Below are 17,687 nucleotides of genomic sequence, written 5' to 3' on the forward strand. Positions count from 1 at the left end.
TAATAGGCAATTTAAAAATTAACTACAATACAAAAAAAGAAAAGTAGACTATATTTTGGGACAAACCAAAAAGGAAAAATGGAAAAAGGAAAAATGGACTATCTTTTTGGGACGGAGGGAGTATATAATTTGTACTCACACGCACAAGGAAAAACATAGGTCCCTATAGTAAAACCCCCAAGGGATGAGACGAGATAAAATATTATGGAATAAAGGTAGTAGCTAGTTCCGGCAAAAAAAAAAATTTCCTATAGTCATTTTAGCAAAATAAAATTATAAAAATTAATTTGGCTGCTAAAAAGTCCAAATACATAATTTAAAAGAGTAAATAAAGCTCTAAAAATAAATTTTTATATTTTAAACATATGTTGAGAATTTAAAAAATGGGTTTGTAAAAAAAAAAAAAAAAAAGCCAAATTAACACATATTTTAAACTTTCTAAATTTATCCAATTAATCCATATGTCTTATCAACTTTTATTTAGATTTACAGCAAATTTAAGTCATTAACGGCAAAAATTGAATAAAAGCTAACTTTTATAACAAAAGTAAAAGTTTAAGTATTTAATAGATTTAATTAAATCCTTCCATAAGCATGTGTTTAATATGCATAATATCACTTTAACCCTCAAATAAATATAGATTTAATGTTAAAAAAAATAAAAATTGAAAGAATCAATGTCCAAAAATTAATAATATTTGAACATGACCTCCTACATTAAGGAGAATTCACTGTCTATCATTATAAACTACATAATAGCTATGAATGTAGATATTATCTCTAATAACAGGAAAAAGTTTAAAAGTGATCATATTAGACTTGTAGTAAGATCATGGCTATGAATAGTTACAAAGTGAAGCAAGCAATTGTCTATATATAAATATTATGCTCTGTCAACTCGATCAAATTCTTCGATCAAGATTATGCTTTTTTATTTTTTTATAAGTGATTTATTATTAAAATTTCTATATAAAAAATATAGAAACATATTGATTTGTATCTCATAACTGTATACAGTTTCTTCTAATGAAATTTTCAGTTTGATTTCTTCTAGAAATTTTTTAAAAAAATTAATTTGATAATGTGCTAAAGACTTTTTGAAAAGAATGACAACCAAAGTAAACGCATCTTAGACAAGATAATAAAGAAATATCTGCCATTGTATTGTCCTTTTTGATCATTGATGAAAGAAATATTAGTCTTATTGACTAATTTAATACGTGTTACTTGGTTTTCCACTTCCATCCTTTTCAAAATAGAAAATGAGTTATCTACGCGTTATGACCCAGTTTGCAATATAAGTTGGGCATATAAAAAGAATTTTTAGATTCGATCACTATTAAACGCACATGTAAAGAGGGTCATGAAGCCTTAACTGTGATTAAGCCTCAAACCGAATTATATAGTTCAATAACACAGTCCAGATATCGATGATTTACACAAAAAATAAAAAAGGAGTTGAATTTTAAAATATATACATATATATAATTAAAGTAAACAAACGATGAATGCATAGTAAATTTATTATGGGTTAATAATTGCTTTTTTCCAAAATGCTAATACTTTTTTCCAAAATGGTCCCGATAAAGACAATTTTTTTAAAATAAAAAAAAAAGAAAGAAAAAGACCAAAATACCTACCACGTACTTTCCAATATGAAGACTTGGCCATTTCAGATAAGATATTAAACAAATAGGGAAATAACTACCACATATATATTGTCCGTTTTGATTGCTACATTTTCATTGGTGAGAGAAATATTGGGGTTGTTGATTAATTTGATACGTGTTGTTTGGTTTTCCAATTCCATCACTCTCAAAATCAAAAATAGTTTAATTTTCCAGGTCTATTATTATATATACATTTTTTTTTAAAAAAAAGCAATAGATTCTACACTATTACTAACTTAGAGAAATTTCGCATTGATCTATTATTTCCTACGTACCATAATTTTTATCTTAGTCCGACTTATACATAGATTAAGAAATTTTAGCTAATATGATTAAACTATAACTTTTACTTTGTTTTTTCTTAATATATGCTTATGTTAGTATTCTATTAAAATTAAATGATCCATATTAAATTGTCTTTAAAATTAATCAAACTGTAAATTAAACATTTATTAAATAGAATTTCGTTTGAAAATTAAAGAGTTATATTCTAGTTTTTTTGTTTAAATCAAGATTTAGTTTATTGTCATATAGTAGTTTGACTATTATACTTCCTTATCTCAAAATATAAGTTGTTTAAGGTTTTTGCATAAAGATTAAGGAATCAATTAACTCTCTTAGGTTATAACAAATTCAATGGTAATTTGACCAAATTATCTTTTATCTCAAAACCAATAGTTGCTTGTAAAGTATAATTTATTGTATTTAGTGTAAACAAGAGCAACATTGAAAAAACCTCATTTATTACTTTTTAAACTACATAAAACTTTATATTTTAGGACAAAATAACATACAAAAATGATTTATATTTTGAGACAGAGAGAGTATTTAATAAGATTTAAATAGTAAACTTTAAAGATCATTCAATTTAAAAGAGAAAAAACAAGACAATAATTTGAAACGAATGAATATAAATTACACTTTCTATTTTCACACAGATTAAGAAAGTAGCAATTATTATGGCTAAATGACAATTTTATTCATATAACTTTCTTATTATGCCATCTTAAATAACACATGAGCAATTATTATATTTGAATAACAAGTAAAACTTAATAAGAGTTATTGAAAATAAACTAAAATTTAATAAGGATATAATAGGCAATTTAAAAATTAACTACAATACAAAAAAAGAAAAGTAGACTATATTTTGGGACAAACCAAAAAGGAAAAATGGAAAAAGGAAAAATGGACTATCTTCTTGAGACGGAGGGAGTATATAATTTGTACTCACACGCACAAGGAAAAACATAGGTCCCTATAGTAAAACCCCCAAGGGATGAGACGAGATAAAATATTATGGAATAAAGGTAGTAGCTGGTTCCGGCAAAAAAAAAAATTTCCTATAGTCATTTTAGCAAAATAAAATTATAAAAATTAATTTGGCTGCTAAAAAGTCCAAATGCATAATTTAAAAGAGTAAATAAAGCTCTAAAAATAAATTTTTATATTTTAAACATATGTTGAGAATTTAAAAAATGGGTTTGTAAAAAAAAAAAAAAAAAAAAGCCAAATTAACACATATTTTAAACTTTCTAAATTTATCCAATTAATCCATATGTCTTATCAACTTTTATTTAGATTTACAGCAAATTTAAGTCATTAACGGCAAAAATTGAATAAAAGCTAACTTTTATAACAAAAATAAAAGTTTAAGTATTTAATAGATTTAATTAAATCCTTCCATAAGCATGTGTTTAATATGCATAATATCACTTTAACCCTCAAATAAATATAGATTTAATGTTAAAAAAAATAAAAATTGAAAGAATCAATATCCAAAAATTAATAATATTTGAACATGACCTCCTACATTAAGGAGAATTCACTGTCTATCATTATAAACTACATAATAGCTATGAATGTAGATATTATCTCTAATAACAGGAAAAAGTTTAAAAGTGATCATATTAGACTTGTAGTAAGATCATGGCTATGAATAGCTACAAAGTGAAGCAAGCAATTGTCTATATATAAATATTATGCTCTGTCAACTCGATCAAATTCTTCGATCAAGATTATGCTTTTTTATTTTTTTATAAGTGATTTATTATTAAAATTTCTATATAAAAAATGTAGAAACATATTGATTTGTATCTCATAACTGTATACAGTTTCTTCTAATGAAATTTTCAGTTTGATTTCTTCTAGAAATTTTTAAAAAAAATTAATTTGATAATGTGCTAAAGACTTTTTGAAAAGAATGGCAACCAAAGTAAACGCATCTTAGACAAGATAATAAAGAAATATCTGCCATTGTATTGTCCTTTTTGATCATTGATGAAAGAAATATTAGTCTTATTGACTAATTTAATACGTGTTACTTGGTTTTCCACTTCCATCCTTTTCAAAATAGAAAATGAGTTATCTACGCGTTATGACCCAGTTTGCAATATAAGTTGGGCATATAAAAAGAGTTTTTAGATTCGATCACTATTAAACGCACATGTAAAGAGGGTCATGAAGCCTTAACTGTAATTAAGCCTCAAACCGAATTATATAGTTCAATAACATAGTCCAGATATCGGTGATTTATACAAAAAATAAAAAAGGAGTTGAATTTTAAAATATATACATATATAAATAGATCCCATAGAATTAATGTGATGCAAGTGAAGTTACTGTTTTATTTGGTTGTTCTATTAATATATGTTACAGTCATAATCAAAGCACAATTTTCTATGCCAAGGAAGTCTTTATAGTCTTCCTTCCACCCTAATTGTGGAAAAATGTGTTCACGAGAAATTTGTTTTGAGTGTGGCTCACGATAATTAATATCACTGTATTTATCATATTTAAGAAAATAATTTATTTTAAAAATACTTATTTAGGGAGTAATGAGTTCAATTTAATGATTTTTTAGAGAATTGGTATTAAACTAAGAGTAATGTAGTCGATTTACTCAATAATTTATTATAATTTAGAAAAATTTAATGGTATTCCTAAAAAATGTAAAATTCTAAATGTGACAAATCATATGAAATAGAAGTAGTATAAAATTACAGCTAGAGGAAATAATATAAATGAACTTTATGGTATAATATTTCAATATCATAATTTGAAGATGATTGAAGGTTTAATTTTTTTAGATTTTTATTTTTTAACACTCAAATTCAGATTTATATTTATTTCAAATCACTGCCCATACAGAGAAGGGAAAGAGGGTTTTGGAGTTAGACGATGGAGAAAGGAAAGAGAGAGCATGATTGTCTCAAGAGAGAGAGGGAGGGACGAAATACAAAACGACGACTTTGGTCTTGAAACGACAACGAAAAGGTCAGAACTTGGGAAAAAAATCTGAAGAATTTTTCCTTGAAACTTTCTACAATGTGACGGAAGCACAGTTGCCGATCATGAACATGAGAGATTGCGTCACCTGGACATTTAACGAATGTTTAGTTTGATTATGATTAGTTGATGAGGAGTTGGACATTTAACCAGAAATCAGTGTACTGTTTGCATGTGAATGATATTTCTGGAACAGGTGTCCAGTCGTACTCTCAGCCACCCAACAGTGAGCCAGAAACGAGAAATGTTTATTCTCATATTCCCATGTTGTCCTTTACTGTTCACATGTTGTACTTTCTGCTGCTTCTAATTATCAACTTCTTCAAAGCACATGTCGTATTCTGAATGGCACACTTCTAAATTGCTAATTATCAACAGGGAGCCCAGCCTATTGATATGGCACACTCAACCCAGTTTTAGCCTTAGCCAAGTTCAAAAGAATTGTATAACAAAATTGTATAGCCTACAGACAAGCAAAGGAACAAGTGCTGTCGCCACAGACCAAGACAATACCCCAATCTGAAGAACTTTACTGCAAAATGAAAAAATGATGATAAGAAAAAATGGGTAACATATCATTCATATGAATAAATCAAGAACAAAGGTAAAAAATTAGTGGTACATGTCTAGAAGGCTAGCTTTCGTTAAACTTAAAGATAGAATGTTAGGATTTTGTCTCTCTCCTGATATCAAAATTAGATTAGTCGAATATGGTCTATTAAGTTACAATTTGCTTTAAAGGCTAGCCTATTTCTTTGACTTTATTTTCAAAGATAAGGCAAAATGAAGCAAGGAAAAAAACTTGAGGGTCAATCACAGGTACTACTTGATGATACCCATTGGAGAAAATGCACTCGCAGAGTGAAACTGAAAGCTAAAATTATAGTTGATATGTAGCTCCATGCAAAGTGTTGCTTCTTATTTTTTGAATTGCATCCTGCTTTGTTTATTCTTTCAGTTAGTGGCCCACACTGTAGAAGTGTTAAGGCATATTTGCGTTGAGAAAAATATTACTAATCGATGTAGCTCAGATACAGTAGAAGAGCCCTCGTGTAGCTAGAAAGATATATGGACAGCACAATTAGAAAGAATCGAGTTTCCAGGGAATGGAGCATCTGGCGCATGTACGAGCTGTGCATGTATGAATATCCAATCATCGTGTAACAGCATCTTTTCTTTTTGGGGAGAAGATATAATCTTACAAACAAATGTTGCAAAAAAATTTCTGTAATAAGTTATAATATGTAAAAAGTGAAATACTGTACAAATATTAAAAGTCATCGTGAACTAACCTGCCACCAAATATCTTAGATAGCCAACCACATGGTAATTGACTCAGCGTGTACCCCCAAAAGAAGGATGACTGCACTAGCCCAGCGACTGATGCATTCCACCCAAACTGATGAGACATTGGAATAATTGCAATACTCAAGTTTACCTGCCCAATTTAGTAAATGAATTAAAAAAATATAATTTAGTCCCAAAAATTAAAGAACCGAATCGCTACCTAATGAACACTACTTCACTTCTTTACTCTTTGTCCAGATACACAAACGTAATTGATAAGCTTTTCCCTTTCAACTTGACTTGAATAACCATTGAAGTCAATCAGAAGTCCCTCATATCATATTAAGGCCACACCCATCACTCCTTAACAGAAACATAAATGAACTTTTCTTTGAATTGTCTAACAGAAGATAACAAAGAATTACCTTATCCATGTTACATGTAACAAAGGCAGGTGAAGTAGTGCCAATAAGTTTATATCTTTAGGAATATTCTTCCATTGCGACCAATTCCAATCAAAACCCAGTTCTGTAGACCTCGATTGAGTCTCAGTATCTGTATCCAATTCATCCACTCGCAATCCAGTAAGAACTTCGGGCACCCTGTCGCTTTCTTTAACATTCTCCTTTTCTTTCAAGCTACACAAAACCCTGAACTTCAATCTTCGGTTAGAGGGAATTAAATGCAAGTTTCGGTGCTTTACTTAGGAATTGTTGAAGAATGAGGTGTTTGTGTTGGTGCTGTGAGACAGAAAACAAAAGTTCTCTGCTTTAAGAGTAAATTTTGCCATCTGTTCAAGAAAATTAAGAAAGCAGGCCTTTTTTTCAGCAATAAAGGAGTGAAAATAAAGGGGACAAAAGAATTTGGACTAATTTGACAAATGAAAAGAGAAATGCCATGGGAAAGTTTCCACGGACTAGAGGTGTCCACGGAGAAGCTTGATTGTGGCTCTGGTTTTTAGATGGAGAAGCTTTCGGTTCTCTAAGATCGTTAGTCGACACGTAACTAAAAACTAAAAACGAATGCCATAACGGGTTGGGCTTTGGTGGATCGGACCTACAATACCCATTACTCTGATACTCTCGTGATAACAGTTTTAAAAATTTTAGATGTTGTTCGAAAAAATATTTTAGGAGTTCCCATTAATATTGTTATGAAACTTTTATGACTAAAACATGTGAAATTTATCATAAATTTTAGTGACCATTAACTAATATTTTCCATATATTGATTTTTCCAACCATAGCTCAAATAGTAATGTCAAGCATATTCTAAAATTAATTATTTCATACTCACTCCATCCTAAAAAGATAGTCCACTTTTGATTTCCAACAAATTAAAAAATATAGTTAAAGAATTTTTTTTCATATAACATTTCTATTATGTCTATCTTAAATAAGGCACAAGCGATTATTATATTTGAATAATAAATAAGAATTAATAAGGGTTATTGAAAATAAGATAAAATTTAATAAATGTATAATAGACAATTTAAAAGCTAAATATAATACAAAAAAGGAAAGTGAACTATATTTTAAGACAAATCAAAAGATGAGCTATCTTTTTTAAACGAACAGAGTACAAGTTTGTTTTCACCTCTTATCTATGTTTCACGAGCTTTTTGATGTTTAACTTTGTAAAAACTTACTTGAACTCTTTCATGAATGAGTCTAATTGAGTTAAGCAAAACCATCTGCTTGGAGTTTTCATAATCATAAGTACATCAAATTAACTGAAATTTTTAATTCAGAGCAAATTAAATGCATGAAAAAAAATTTGCATAGCTGCTATTTCTATTAACGCATACTTATTTTCTAATGCCCTATTTTTTCTGTGTTTCAATAGTAGTTTACCGGTCTGTGAATAGTATCACTGGTCCGGGAGTCGGTATTATTTTTTGTCCGGAAAAATTATTATATGTTGGTGTATATATTGGGAGATAAACTTGGAACTTATTTAATGGTTAGAACATTAGAAGTTGATATGTTTACATGAATGTATATAAGTGATGAATATTAAACTGTTATTGAGGAATTCTGTACTTATGAAATTATAAAAGTAGTATTGTGTTGTTATTGGAGTTTGATAGGGTTTGGAGTTTGAATTTAGGAGTGCTTTGTATTCACATATTTGACGACTTTTATTTTAGGGGAAACTCTTGCAGTTTTTCTGTAGGATTCTCTCAAATCATTTTCAAAACAAAATGTTATTACTCGCTAAACTTGTGAATACTAAATCACTTCTAATTCATAATATGATTATCTGATTTATATGTCTGTTAGAATTAGAATTTGCCCATAAATGTGACCATCAAATTAGAATTTGCTTTTTAAATGTCACGACCCATTCCCGTGGGCCGGACCGGCACTAAGACCTGGGTGGGCTTAAGACCCCCGAAGCCCGTAGTAAACCTAACTTCTTTAAATTCCCCATTTTATTCATAATTATGGATTTTTCATCTGGTTTTTGAAAAATTAATTTGATTTTTGGGTCCGGTTCAATTTATTTGATTATTTTGTTTAGTTCCGTAATATTTTCTCAATTTATTCATAAAATATTAATAACAAAGATATTTAATTTTAGGCTGATTAATTTATATAGTAGTTACATATATATAGACACATTTTTAATCGATTAACAATTAGTGTTCCATTTTATTTTCATCGAAATTTTAAGTATTACCCAAACGAAAATTCTAAATAATATGTTTTTGGGCTTGGGCCCAATTTGTAAAACTTTGGGTTCAATTAGAATTACTCGGTCTTAACAGCCCATATTATCATAAATCTGGATTTTTGATTTAATGAAAATTCAAAAGTTTTGAAAATAAAAATTCGAGGTATTTCATTAAAGAAAAAGTTTAGGAGGTGTTTATTTTAATTAAATAATAACAGAATAAGTTTGTTCGTTTGAATTGAATCAATAAGTGATATATTTGAATTTATAATTTAATTTTTGACTAAATGAAAAAATTTTCTTTTTAGAGCTATTCAAAAAGTTATATAACTTATCGGAAAAAAAGATAAATTGTTTCTAATAATTATATATTAATTCTTAATTATTCAGTTTAATAATATAACAAATTGAAATTCAGCATTTGTAGTTCAGCCAGAACAAACCACCCTTGAGTAACGAAATTAAACTTTTGAAAACACAATATCAACTTGTTAAATGTTATGTAAGGTTTTCAATATCCACTATCAATATTACCCATTATGTTCTCTTTGAAAAAAAAAATATTACCCGTTATGTTTTTGCAATACTACATAAATTCAATTTCTTGTCTAGAAACATAACTTCTAAGTCAAATTGTTAAAACTTAAAAAAGTGCGTGCGGTGTATATATTACCTCTATTCCATAGTACTTGTTATATTTGAAAAAATAATTTATTCCAAAATATTTGTCATATTTATAATTTCAATGAGTAATAAATACTTTTTTTCCCTGTTTATCCTTTGCATATGACCAATAATTATTACTTAATTTAATGATTTTCTTAAAAAATTAATATTAAATTAATGGTAATATAGTCAATTTACGTAATAATTTATTATAATTTAGATACATTTAATGATTTTTTTAAGAGACGTAAAATTTCAAATGTGATAAATATTATGGAACAAAGATGGTATAATATAGGGAATTCATAAGCTTTTAAAATCCTCTTCCTTAAAAAATTTTCCATTTGAAAAAAAGGTTAGGGCGGAGGGAGACAAAAGCATCAAAAGTTGCCGAAAGGCTCCAATTCTAAGACTTTGAGGTCCACGTTAAATTAAAATATTACATATCAAACCTTTTATCTTAAAACAATAGAAATATAATCATTAATTTTTTCTTTAAATTTTTTTTTTGCATATAATTCACAATACCTTATTTTCATATTAAAAATACTAACAGTAAATTTCATGATTTTTTTTTGAAATTTATAATAGTTTTTAAAAACGCTAATTAGATTATATCTTATTAGCTCTCATCTTGATAGAGTATAAAATTTAATATTTTGAATCTCAGTCTTTATTCATGCTTTAATAATTTGAGATTAGCAGTTTTCAAGTTTCAATCGATCCAAAAAAAGATCATCCTAAATAATTAATTTATGTTGCATTAATAATTTTATATTGGAAAAATTTTTTTGTTAAAAAGGTTTGTATTTTCATATAAAATAATGACAAGTGTCCTTAATTTGCGAACCCACGGGATTTTATAAGACCTCTTGTCGGATGGCTTATTGTCTTCATCTCATTCATAGTTTATGCCTCTCTTCTCTGTTGTGAAAAAATGGCATCACTGTCCAAAAAAGATGTTCAAGAAATGTCAGCGGCCACTGAGCAGCCACCATCAGAATACATAGTCAAAGGATGCACTTTTGCACCTTCTGATAATTTCTCTTCCTCATCGGCGACTCCTTTTCCTATCATCGACATCAGTCTCTTCTCCTCTTTATTATTGGATTCCGGTAACAGTACTAACAACGAAGTCGAAAACGCACTACAAACACTAAGATCAGCTGTTAGCTCGAACGGCTGCTTCCAAGTTTTTTACTTTCTTGATTTCATTTTCTTCGATTGCATGATTTTGACAGTTTTATACTATTAGGCTTGATAAACCATTAGAATTTTTTGATTGGTTGGGAAATATTGTCAAAGAGTTTTGACAATTATATAGGAAAAGTAATCTTAAACATGTTATTATATTTTAATGATAATTCTAATTTTGAATATTGATAATTTATTATCATTCGTTTTATAACAATTAAGGATTAATTGTTAGGTTTAGCATGTTGTTGATGGAAAGTAAATTTTATCGATTGAAAGCCCACACTACAAAAAAAACGCCAAATTGCGACCGATTTTTGCGACCGACGAAATTCGGTCGCAATTTTGCGACCGATTTACGACTTATATGCAAACAGTCGCAGATTTTAGCGCTGAAAATTCCGGCGAGTTTGGTTTTCGGTTTGCGACTTAAGTGATACGGATTTGTGACCGATTTTGCGACTGATTTTCGACCAATTGTGTTTCTGTCGTAAAATTGCGCGCGTAAAAAATATGGAACAGTTCTGAGACCGAATGGAGACAAAATTGCGACCGATATTTTGCGACCGACGTAGTCAGTCGCAATTTTATCGTGAAGTGAAACGATGTCGGACAATTAAAAATTTGCGACCGATTTTAATTAAATTTGCGACCGATATATCGGTCGCAAATCTTAGGGCTTTAAACGCGACGCCGTCTCCTTTTCCTTTCTTCTTCTTTCTCTCTTCTCCTTCTCCTCTCCTCTCCTCCGTCCGCAGCGCAGCTCCAGCCCCTCCTGAGAACACTCCAGCCCGTGTGACGCCGCCACCGACGCTCCGGTCACTCCTCTACGCCGTTCGCCACCGTTTGGACAGCATTTGAGGTAAGCCGGTTTGCATTTTATTTTTTTCGATTTTTTTTTTTTTTTTTTTTGCGATTTTTGTGTTTTTTTCAATTTATTATTATTCTTACTGTTATTATTGTTATATTTGTTAATATTGTTAATGTTATTGTTAGTATTTGTTATTGTTAATATTGTTAATGTTATTGTTAATATTTGTTAATATTGTTAATGATCAAATTTGGTTAATGTTATATAGATTTGTGGCTTGCAGGTGACACTGAATTTGGTTAAAAGTTTGAGAAATTTAATAAAAAAACTTATCTGGTTATAGAAATAGATACCTATATTTAGTGTGATTGAAACAGATAATTATATGAACATAACATCAGTTAGTGTGATTGAAATAGATAATTAATTTGCCTCGTTGAACTTTATTCACAGCTTGTTTGCTTTTGTAACTAATTGAAACAGATATTTTACTCCAATAAAATAGTGAAAAAACAAAGAAATTCAAAAAGATAATAACCAACCTAATTACTGCGATTTGCCTGCTAACAATTTAAACTAACAATCTATATGGTAGCTCATAAACCACATTGTAAAGCTTGAATTGTTTCCTAAACTATAGTTATACTCTGCGTCCTTTGACCAATAAATTGGTGCATTTTATTATATTTTTTTTGAATACAAGTGGTTGTTTATATGAAGAAAAAGAATTTAGTAGAAGTTAGTATCTTATCTGGTTATAGAAGTTAGTAGAAACTCAGAGAATGGCGGTGATGGTGAGAAAGAATTTAGGGTTGGTAGTAAGAAGAAAAAGAGGACTATGTTGATAAGTAGAATACTTGATAGAACAATGCCTTTGGTTGCTAATACTAGTTTCTAGCTAGAGATTTTCTATTGCATATATTTATATGTCAAGGTTTCTAATTAATACAGTTGAATATACATGCATGTAGTCATTAATTAGTTATTAGGTTGGTGACATGGAGGTCTATATGTAGTTAAATGCCTGAAAAGGAATGAAAAGCAGGTTGTGGCTTGTTTACTTTTCTAATTCCTTCAGTTATTGATCTATGGTTTCTCTGTAATCTTGCCATAATTATAGTAGTTGTCTTACCTTTTAAGTTTTGTTCAAGAAAAGCTAGCTAGTAGCTATTATTCAATGCATAATCTTCGATTCTACATGCATATAAAAAATGATATTGATAAGGCACGTCGAGTCGTTTTCTATCATGTCCATATATGTTTTACAAGTGAATATTTATATTAGTTAATCAAATAAGAGAAATGGACTTATAACAATATACTAAAACTTGATAGATGATAATGGGATAGACATGTAATTTTTATAATAATTTTTGCATTTTGATTATTAATTAGAGGAGGAAAAATTGATTTTCTAAACGTTCCAAAGAGGTGGTAAACTGGTAATGCATGAGTTGCGTCTAGTTTGATTAGGAATACCCAAGGTAGTAAACTGGCTTTGTGCTATTTTTTTTTTTTTTTTTTTTTTTTTTTTTGAAAACAGTTCAAAATTACCTTTCTCTACCGATTTTCACCATGGATGTGGAATACCCATGTTTTGCTTAATAATGTGTAGGTTTATGTTTTTGAGTTTTTGGTGCTTTTGCTTAGTGTATTGATTGTTCTTTTATTACATGTTCTTAACTATTGGCAACTCTTTCTTGAGAAGTTTTGGCTGTGTTTTTCTTTATTATAGATATTATTGTCGTTATTATTCTTAAATATGTTTTTATTAAATGAATAATGAGTTTGGATTGGCGGCCTAGTAGTGGCCATTTTGCCTTTGGAGAATGTTGGTATGTTATAGAAGTGTTTATTGAAGTGTCTTTGTATTTGAGATTTGATTGTTTTGTGCGGAAATGCTGCCGAATTTTTTTCCTATAAATTCAATATGTAGAATAGTACACTTACCTTTATTATAGTAGGTAGAAGAGGAAGCTGATGAAGAGGAGGAGGAAGCAGATGATATTGAAGACACTTAATTCTTAGAGCAGTTTTACTATTACAAATTCATAAATGTATATCTAATTAATATTATTAATGAAGAATTTCAATGGTATTAACTTTCTTTACTCATATTTACCACATGTTCCACAATTCATATAATTGTATAAATTCATTTTATCTAGGTTCTGATATCTGCAGTACAGATGGCTAGAGGCAGAGCGTTTGATTCTGACGCGTCCGGCAGTGGTTCGCGTGGAGGTCGTGGCCTTGGACGCAGTGCCCATGGACGAGGAGGGTCGATCCCTCATCCTTCGTCAGGTACGTCTGGGGCTTCGTCATCTGCTCAGCGACCAGTACTGCCGCCATCACATCCTTCTTCAGGTACGTCTGGGGCTTCATCCTCTCCTCAGCGTCCAGTACTGCCGCCATCACAGCCTTTTGCTCCTTTCTCTTCTGCTCCTTCCTCTTCTACCCCCGTTTCTGGACCAGTACAGACTCCACCAGCTGCACAGTCACCTATTGTGCAAGGTAATCATAAATGTCATAACTGTCATTTTAATTATATATTAATTATCTAAAAATTTATAACATTTGTCACTTCTTTTGCAGCTTCATCAGATCCACGTATCACCCTCAGTTTGGTAGCGGGACAGTAAGTACTTATTCAAATTTTCTGCAGGCATATTTTGTAATTATATTTTGTACTTATTCATAACTGTGATGTTTTCGTATAATTATATTTCACTTCTATTTTTTTTTTCAGCATATATCCATCTTCTCGAGCAGCGAGGCAAATTTTGAACATAATCAAGCTACAGCTGCATAAAGAAGGATACACATGGGATGCCGTACCACAAGAGGCGAGAGACTTTTATTGGGAGGAGTTCCAGGTACTCTTTGGTTTAAGTTATATCATCATTCAATGTTTACAATTCAAGATACATCGTTAGTGTTGAAACGCTATATTTCATTTTTTTGCAGAAACATTTCATATGGGACGAGGCCATTACGGCTATGCTGAAAGTAGCCTGGGAGAAGATATGCACCGATCGATATGCTGACTTCACCTATAGGATGAGAAGAAGCGGTAAGAAGCAGCAGTGCATGTCTCAGGAGATATGGGAGAGCTGGCAAAAGGCTTGGGAGGATCCTACATTCAAGAGAAAGCGGGAGATATTTGCACAAAACAGGCGCAGTGAGACTGGCGGTGATGGAGCAGGACCTTTGCGACACACAGGCGGATCTATATCTGCTATAGAGACAGCTCGATTATTAGTAAGTGAACTAGTCCCTTTACAAGAAACTGATGTTTAATGAAAGGACACTATATATATTAATATATCATGCATAAAAATTCATTACAGGCTAAAGAATTAGGTCGTGAGCCCACACCGATTGAGGTGTTTACATACACTCACACGAAGGACCACGATCATAATACGTTTGTCGATAGACGTGCGCTGAGCGTCAATGTAAGTAACAATGAATAATATTTACATTTACCCTCTAATCATTGCGAAGATCTACAAAGTTCAATATAACAAAGCTTGCAATTGCATTGATTAATTAATTTTTTATTTTCAGGAGAACTATACTACAGCTTGGGAGCGTATTGTTACTTCTCAGACCGATGAATCCGAAGCTGAGTCAAGAATTGACGAGGTAGCGCTTTATCTCAAGGCTGTAGGGGGCGGGAAGAAGAGGAAGGTATACGGCATCGGGTCTCAGGCATCACAGTTTTACTGCGGCTCAGCAGCTCACGCTTCTACAGCTAGCGCAGCACCACAGCCCGAGCACACTGACTCGCACTATGATGATGATATACGGGCTCAGCTTGCTGATCAGCAGAGACAGATTGCAGAGCTTAGAGCTCATGTGATGCGGTTGTCCCGGTGAGCACCGTGCTGGTACTTCTTCCTCTGATCCTGCGCCTGCTACAGACCGACATGTTTCGACGTCTCAGCAGCAGCCACTACCAGCTCCTGATCCCGATGCTGCAGACGATACCTTGGTCACCCCTCCTGGCGCTACATCACATCTAGCAGGTACTCCTCCCGGCGATCCGACATCGGGAGATCCGACATCGGATCCTGCAGATGAGCAGCAGCATAGATTTGATTTTGGACCTTTTTAGTTTTTCTTTTGTATTTTCATATTTTAATTTGTTCAGCACAATAAAAATTACATTTTTATATTGTTCTTGAATTGCGTGTGCGATATATATGTATTTATGTCAATTTTCACAGGTGCGGAAAAATTTTGGTTTCATAATAATATTTAATTTTTTTTATTTTTTTTTCATTTTTGCGACCGATTTGCGACCGATTTGATACCAAAAATAAAAATTTTGAATTTACAATTTGCGACCTATTTGCGACCGATTTAAAAAAATTGCGACCGATGTTTTGCGACCAAATTTGCGACTGAATTTCCAATTAAACGACGACCAAAAATTGCGACCGATTATTCAATTTTGGGACCGATTATATCGGTCTCTAATTTGCGACCGATTGTCTCATCGGTCGCAAAATTTATTTGCGACCAGGCTTTTTGCGACCGAAAAAATCGGTCGCAAATCGGTCGCTAATTACAATTAGCGACCAATATGAGCCATTTTGCGACCGATTTGTCGGTCGCAAAATGGCGTTTTTTTTGTAGTGCCATAGTTGAGTTCTAATGTTGACAATTTTGAATTATTAATTACCAATATCAAATACTCTCAATCGCATAACTTATATTTTATGTTCTACTATATTTCAATACTATCCTTTTGGCTAATGTTGATAATTAAGTATTGATGAGTTTAATCAGAAATTGAGCTAAAGAAATATAGTATATTTATGTCAGGCAACAGGACATGGGATGTCAAGTTCATTTCTTGATAAGGTGCGTGAGACAGCATGCCAATTTTTTGAACTTCCAAAGGAAGAGAAGTCGAAATATGGTCGGTCTGAGAATGATATTGAAGGGTATGGGAGTGATATGATTGTTTCATCAAATCAAGTTCTCGACTGGTCTCATCGCCTAATTCTAAGGGTGTTTCCTGAAGATGAAAGAAGGAACAATCTTTGGCCAGATAACCCGCCTAATTTCAGGTTAAGCTTTTCTGATCTTATATACAAAATTGTTGTTCAAACTATCAATTTTAGTTATACAATATTATTTTTGCAGAGAGACCTTGATCGAATATTCCTTGAAGGTGAAATCTGTAATGGATCTTCTGTACAAAGCAATGGCAAGGTCACTGAACTTGAAAGAGAATAGTTTCTCTGGGCAATTTGGGGAACGAGCACTAATGCATGCAAGGTTTAACTTCTATCCAAGGTGTTCGAGACCTGATTTGGTTCTTGGAGTCAAACCTCATACAGATAGATCAGGCATTACAATTCTTTTGCAAGATAAACAAGTCGAAGGCCTTCAAATTTTAGTAGATGGGAAATGGGTAAGAGTTCCTGTAATCCCTGATGCTCTTGTCGTCAATCTTGGAGACCAAATGCAGGTATACGCCTCATCAGTAACGTTTTTCACAATTTCTGGTTCTCGATTTTATTACTTCTTCTTGTGTTTAACGTATATTATGGAACGATAAATGCAGATAATGAGTAATGGAATATTCAGAGGTCCAATGCACAGGGTAGTAACAAACTGCGAGAGCTTGAGGTTATCCGTGGCCTTATTTCATGAACCAGAGCCAGAAAAAGAGATTGGACCTGTGGATAGCTTGATGGATGAGCACAGACCAAGATTATACAGAAATGTTAAAAATTATGGTGTTATCAACTATGAATGCTACCAAAAGGGTTTGGTGGCAATTGAGACTGTGAAAATTTAATCCTTAAGCTAGTTGATGTTATGATACTCATGGAGGGGACTCTAAAGATATTGCAGAAGCTGAGCTGCTGAACATTACAAAGTCTTTTCAATTAAACGAAATTAGTCATTCTGCTTGTCACTTAAACGACAAACGCTAATCGTCGTTCTGCTTGTCACTTAATCGATAAACACAAATAGTCGTTCAATAAATTGTTATAGTTGGAAATGAAAAACGAATTTCCAAATGGTAAAATTTCAATCCATTTACCATAGGCCCAGTAATGCGAAAGTTTAAC

The 17,687-nt window shown here is 31.4% G+C and overlaps 2 protein-coding genes and 1 non-coding gene across 5 annotated transcripts; 2 read left to right on the plus strand and 1 right to left on the minus strand.

Annotated features, from left to right (window-relative positions):
* Nucleotides 1–5,185: 5,185 nt before the first annotated feature.
* On the minus strand, nucleotides 5,186–7,214 carry LOC105641250 (uncharacterized). The gene is made up of 3 exons (XR_016322003.1): nucleotides 6,671–7,214; nucleotides 6,251–6,396; nucleotides 5,186–5,490 (listed from the first exon to the last, which is right to left on the minus strand). It is a non-coding gene; the product is annotated as an uncharacterized LOC105641250 (transcript).
* A 4,280-nt stretch (nucleotides 7,215–11,494) lies between these two features.
* On the plus strand, nucleotides 11,495–15,868 carry LOC149494093 (uncharacterized). 3 transcript variants are annotated; one of them, XM_089725073.1, is made up of 7 exons: nucleotides 11,495–11,643; nucleotides 13,761–14,106; nucleotides 14,188–14,230; nucleotides 14,342–14,468; nucleotides 14,560–14,853; nucleotides 14,943–15,050; nucleotides 15,163–15,868. In XM_089725073.1, exons 2-7 carry the CDS (start codon nucleotides 13,782–13,784, stop codon nucleotides 15,472–15,474), a joined length of 1,209 nt encoding a protein of 402 aa, XP_089581199.1. In that variant the 5' UTR covers nucleotides 11,495–11,643; nucleotides 13,761–13,781; the 3' UTR covers nucleotides 15,475–15,868. The 3 variants fall into 3 exon arrangements, with proteins under 3 accessions (XP_089581199.1, XP_089581200.1, XP_089581201.1); XM_089725074.1 differs by having other exon boundaries at nucleotides 13,777–14,106; XM_089725075.1 differs by having other exon boundaries at nucleotides 13,782–14,106.
* Nucleotides 15,869–16,440: 572 nt separating this feature from the next.
* On the plus strand, nucleotides 16,441–17,416 carry LOC105641257 (protein SRG1). The gene is made up of 3 exons (XM_089725076.1): nucleotides 16,441–16,673; nucleotides 16,750–17,077; nucleotides 17,174–17,416. The coding sequence occupies exons 1-3, from the start codon at nucleotides 16,441–16,443 to the stop codon at nucleotides 17,408–17,410; spliced, it is 798 nt and encodes a 265-aa protein (XP_089581202.1). The 3' UTR covers nucleotides 17,411–17,416.
* Nucleotides 17,417–17,687: the final 271 nt, after the last annotated feature.

Source organism: Jatropha curcas, chromosome 8 (genome assembly GCF_041381405.1).
Source record: "Jatropha curcas cultivar XTBG-Jc1 chromosome 8, XTBG_Jcur_1.0, whole genome shotgun sequence".
Taxonomy (NCBI): Eukaryota; Viridiplantae; Streptophyta; class Magnoliopsida; order Malpighiales; family Euphorbiaceae; genus Jatropha; species Jatropha curcas.

Excerpts from the sequence above, each read along its gene's own strand:
- LOC105641257 (XM_089725076.1), top strand. The coding sequence starts at position 16,441 with ATGTCAAGTTCATTTCTTGATAAGGTGCGTGAGACAGCATGCCAATTT. Across the intron at positions 16,674-16,749 it reads GATAACCCGCCTAATTTCAG|AGAGACCTTGATCGAATATT; the intron begins GTTAAGCTTTTC and ends TTATTTTTGCAG. Across the intron at positions 17,078-17,173 it reads ATCTTGGAGACCAAATGCAG|ATAATGAGTAATGGAATATT; the intron begins GTATACGCCTCA and ends CGATAAATGCAG.
- LOC149494093 (XM_089725073.1), top strand. The coding sequence starts at position 13,782 with ATGGCTAGAGGCAGAGCGTTTGATTCTGACGCGTCCGGCAGTGGTTCG. Across the intron at positions 14,107-14,187 it reads ACAGTCACCTATTGTGCAAG|CTTCATCAGATCCACGTATC; the intron begins GTAATCATAAAT and ends CTTCTTTTGCAG. Across the intron at positions 14,854-14,942 it reads TAGAGACAGCTCGATTATTA|GCTAAAGAATTAGGTCGTGA; the intron begins GTAAGTGAACTA and ends AATTCATTACAG.